Source organism: Penaeus monodon, chromosome 36 (assembly GCF_015228065.2).
Source record: "Penaeus monodon isolate SGIC_2016 chromosome 36, NSTDA_Pmon_1, whole genome shotgun sequence".
Classification (NCBI taxonomy): Eukaryota; Metazoa; Arthropoda; class Malacostraca; order Decapoda; family Penaeidae; genus Penaeus; species Penaeus monodon.
The window spans coordinates 21197266-21202265 of record NC_051421.1 but is presented as its reverse complement, the minus strand read 5'-3'; the positions used below and the strand labels follow the sequence as shown (position 1 = coordinate 21202265).

At 48.7% G+C, this 5000-nt stretch overlaps 1 protein-coding gene across 1 annotated transcript in view; it reads left to right on the top strand.

Annotated features, from left to right (window-relative positions):
- The first annotated feature begins 181 nt into the window (after nt 1-181).
- LOC119595845 overlaps nt 182-5000 on the top strand; it is an 18965-nt gene continuing 14146 nt past the window's right edge. The window contains exon 1 of the mRNA XM_037945037.1: nt 182-3695. Within this exon, the coding sequence (XP_037800965.1) occupies nt 703-3695 (2993 nt within the window). The 5' untranslated portion in view covers nt 182-702. The remainder of the gene's footprint in view (nt 3696-5000) is intronic.

Genomic DNA, 5000 nt, shown 5'->3' with positions numbered 1-5000 from the left:
AACGCGAGGCTATCGTTTGCCTCGATATAGCACCGATCGTCACTTCAATCTAACTTCGAATCTCCTCTCGTCGCTGCTAAATCCTGCGCCCCGCCCGCCCCCTCCCACTCCACCCCACCCCCCCACTTAAGGCAGTGAGGGTTCCCGCCGCTACACACGTGAGCCTCGGCGTCTCGGTGTCAGTTGCGTTGCGGCCGCCACCATGTTCTGACGCTGAGTTCTCCCTCGTGCTGTGTTTAGTGACGCTGCGGTGAAATCCAGACTTGTTATCGGTGTGGAATGTGACTCTAAGAGTACTGGTGTAGACTAGCTGGGATAAGGTGATATTTGGGCATTATTGTAACGTCTGTGATAAGTAACTTAGTTGTTTCGACGTAAGGCATTAATTGGCATTGATTGGCAAATCGAGCCTTTATTAAAACACAGATTCCATTGAAAATACTGAGAGTGAATTTAAAGTCTAAGAAATCTCCACAAGCCGTATACTTGAGCTTCCTTGTAAATGAAGCTAAGTAAAATAGCTTTGTGACATTTGACAATGAAAATCAAAATCAAAATAATTAGACTGCTGTAACCATTATGATGTATATGGCGTTTTACTAAAGGAATGAACGTAATTAAGGCAACAGATTAGTGTTTCACAACTACCCAAGAGGTTTATCTCTTTTGCCTTTTCGGTATTCGAAATCCAACTCGGTCCCCATGAGTAACCAAGGTGAAAAAAGCGACAGACGTTCCTTCAGGGAAACGTACAGGAGCACGTCGCAGGATGCCCCTAAGGAATCATACACAAGTGCCTCCCCGAGCACTTCCAAGGACGCTTTTAAGGGTGGCTCTCCAGGTTCCTCAAGGGACGCCTACAAAAGTGGCTCTCCAAAGAGCTCTAAAGACCCGTATAACATTTCCTCGCCCAGCACTTCCAAAGATCTATTAAGCAGTTCGTCTCCGGGAACATCCAAGGATTCTTACAGCAGCAGTTCCCAAAGTAGCCCCAGGGACCCCTTCAAGAAGGTTCCGCAGGATAATTCCAGCATGAGTATGAAGGTGAACGTCATGTACCGAGGAATCGTGTACCGGGTGCGGGGCATTAAGGTCCTCTGCTCCGTCGTCACCGCTGTCATCCTCCTCCTCGTTGCCATCGTCGGCCTCGGGGTGTGGATGCTCGTCAGTGCCTACGGCGAGGAAAAGGCCGGACTCAGTGGCTCGAATTCTACGTCTTTCCAGTTATCGCAAGATCTAAAGGAGAGAGGCGATGGGAATTATCCTACCCCTTCTACTATAGATTTCAACGCTCCAAGCGTAACGCTAGAAGAGTTATCGATAGCTGCAGTTGTACCCAGCGGTCATACGGACGAAAGCCATCAGGTCGGCGAAGCCATCGGCCACTTCCAGGGCGTGACTCCCGGGAAAGAGCTGAAAACCTCGTCTCGGTCGCCGGGTCCAGATCCAGCTTTCGGTCTCTTCAGCGGAATATTCGACCTGAAACCCCAGAGTGAAGAGGCAACTGATCTTGCTCCGACGCCTTCAGGCATCCCATCCGAGGAGCAGTTTCTGCCAGAAGACAGTGAGATCGAATATTCAGAAACGAGCCCCGTGGCCATTCTCCCTCCTACTGGTCAGTTCGATTATGATGGAAGTCAGATTGGTTATGTGCGCGACAGCAACTTCAAAGTGGAGAGCTTTGAAGTCGAAAGCTCTCCAGTCTACCAGGATGAATATCCTCCTTCCGTCCTCCCTGAGAACCTCCCTCGAGATATAGATCCTACCCTTTTCGACCTCGGCCTTCCCTACCACTACCCCCCGTCCATCCTCCCCGGACCCGCCCCTACCCGACGACGGAACAACCCACGCTTCCGCGGTGGGACTCGAAGGATCCCTCAGGGAAACCGGCGGAATCATCCGCCAGCCAGATCAGGCAACATCCGGCCTCCGTACGAGCGCCCTGAAGTGAATGAGAGGCCAGCCTTTGGCCAACGATTGCCGTATGCTGAGCAGCCGTATGACAGATACGAAAATCCAGCGTACGATACCTGGCAGCCAAGTTTCCCGCCGTATGAGTACGATCAGGGGGAGTCCTACGAGCAGCACAACCCTCAGCTGCAGCGCCCTCAAAATTCGGAGTTCCTCCCTTCAGAGGAAAGATCCACAGTTCGTGAAGCTCAAACCGAGAGCTATGAGAGAAGTGATAAAGAATCCTCGACTCCGAGTGGAATTAACTACTCTTTGTTGCAGCAATTCGGTGCCGACAGAAGCGTGACCATTCCTGAAGGGTTTTCGATCCCCCCTGGATTTAAGATGCCTGAGAACGTTGGAGACTTGCAGGATAAAGAAAATGGAGGCAATCGGCGTATCACTCTCGCTCCTGGGGGATACTTTGAGGATATGATGCACTACTATAATAAACACGAGAAAACAACGACAACAACTCTCCCCCCTCAGCAGACTTCAACAGATGACTTTAGCCAAAGGAAGGGGGTTTCTGAAAGCGAAGACCATCCTGACTACGCCGGTCCTCCAGTGGTTGGTTATGGAGACCACCCGTATAGACGCACCACTTCTCCGAGTGACAGCAGCGAGGGAGTCTTCGAGTATTTCTGGGATGTTTATGATTCGAAAGATCGCCCACCCGCCCGGCACGACGATCGAGGGCCTGCGCCCGAGGACGATATGGAATACAGTCAACCAATGCATCCGTCGAGAAGACCTCGACCCCGACCTCGACCTAATGTGAGGGGTGGCGTTCATAATGGCCAAGGCTACCCACTTCCTATGCGGCCGGACGCTCAGGTGCCGCCCGTACTGAATCCTGATAGGAGGCTCTGGGTGGGTCCTGACAGACGACCTCGGCCACAAATGGCTGTCCGACCACCACCTACGTCTACCATTCATCCCTTATCAACACCAGAAGATCAGTCATTTTTAGGGCCTCTCCAGGATGTCTACGAATATTCTCAGAGATTAGCATCCTCGCTATTGAACTTCCCTGCTACCTTATATACTCAGATCAATGAATCCAAAGCTGAATACATGCGGAATGAGGTTGAACTTCTAGAGGACTATAATAAAGTATTTAAGAACTCGGACGTAACCAGCACCGACGTCTTGCCTGACATGTACAACGACAAACCGCACAGGAATGAACGAGTTATGATTATCGACACTGAAAAGATCCGGTCCCTGAATCCTTTCGAGCTGTCTCTCATTACCTGGACCTTCTTAGACTTCTGGGAGTTCCTCATCGAGAAAGTCGGGACGCTCTCTCAGGAGGACCTCCAGCTGCTGGAAATGCGCCTGGAGCGCGTAAGACAAGATAAGGACCGTAGGATGACCAAGAATCTCGTGGCGGCAACCATGCAGCAGGTCTCAGGGGGTGTCAAAAATAGTCAAGACGTCGAGCAAATGAGGAGCTTAACCGAACGCTTGTTCAATTCATCGTCAAGCGCAGAGGGCGGGGGAAATGACAAAAGCTCATCGGTTGCGGTTGCAGAAGCGAGGATGTGGGATCCTCTTGGTTTATTCAATTCCGAACAGCGAGTCAAGTTTATGGAGTTTGCGATGAAAGTTGTATTCAGATTCGGCCGCGTGTACCTGACGAAGAGGTACGCGCTAGACTGCATGATGCTTCTCTTTTGTAAGGACCTCAATGCTGACACCAAGAAGGAGGGGATGGATGGCGTAGCGGCGAAAGTAAAGAGGTGAGGATGCTCCGAATAGCGATACTTAGTTTATTACTGTAGAAGATTCATCTATCTGCGTTTGTCTTTGGTAAGCAGTAATATTCATATATTTATTTAAGACATGGAACTAGTCTATCATTCACCGTAAAAGGAAAAGAAGACACTCGAAAATCTAGGCCTGAAATCAATATCCAAAATAAGTCCAACCGTTCCACAGACACCCCCCCCCCTCAACACCACCCACCCCGCCCCTCTTCCTTACCTAAATACAAGAAGCCTAATATGTGTGTCAAGGAAATGATATGTGGTGGGAAATTCATTATTCTTTGGCCCTCTGGATTACGCCCTGGTGACCGCGTGTAGTAAAAAAGTTTTATAGTTATATGAACATGTCATTTACTTCTTTATCGCATGAATATTCTCAACAGAGCCCTATTAATAACTGAAAACTGCTAAGAATGTGGTAGCTCTAACCTTCAAATTTATATAGCTAAATAATAACATAATTTATTGCTATGTTACAGTTCCATTGCTACTAATAGAAGATTTATTCAGATAAGCATAAAGATAGTGTAATTTTGTAAACGATTTATTGTCACATATTTTTCTTTCTGTCAGTTTCTGGGTAAATGTACCCGTGTGTGAGTGAGAGAGAGGGGGAGAGAGGCGGGGGGGGGGGGCGTTGTGTGTGTGTGTGTGTGTGTGTGTGTGTGTGTGTGTGTGTGTGTGTGTGTGTGTGTGTGTGTGTGTGTGTGTGTGTGTAAGAGAAAAAGAGAGAGAGAGAGAAGGGGGGGGATAGGGTTTGTGTGTGTGTGTGTGTGTGTGTGTGTTTGTATACCCTCGTGTGTGTGAGGTTCCGTATGTTTGTGAGTGTAATATATTTCTCATGTACATAAGCGCATCGTCCGTCGTCAATTCCAAGTGCTGGCGGTCAGTAGTGCCACAGCTATTACGTTTCCGTCAGCTCCGATCGAAGACACACTTTGTAATCATTCGTCGCGGTCGGCGTAATGGTTTAGTACCTTCAAGGTGTTTGGGCGAGGCGATGAGAAGCATTCGTTCGCCTTTTCGTGTGGTTTCTTTTCCTCATGATTATACAGTAGAAAATCGTTACTTTGCTGATAGAAAAAGTACGGTAGAGTTACCCACAAAGTATCAATACACAGATAAAGGAGTATGGTGAAGTTACCCACAAAATATCAATAAACAAATGAAGGAAGAGCTAAAGACTCAGGTATATTCTAACCCTCCGATGACCAAAGCGGACCGCCGTGGCACAGGCCTACTGAACACGCCAAACATAGCCACGTGACACGACCGTTA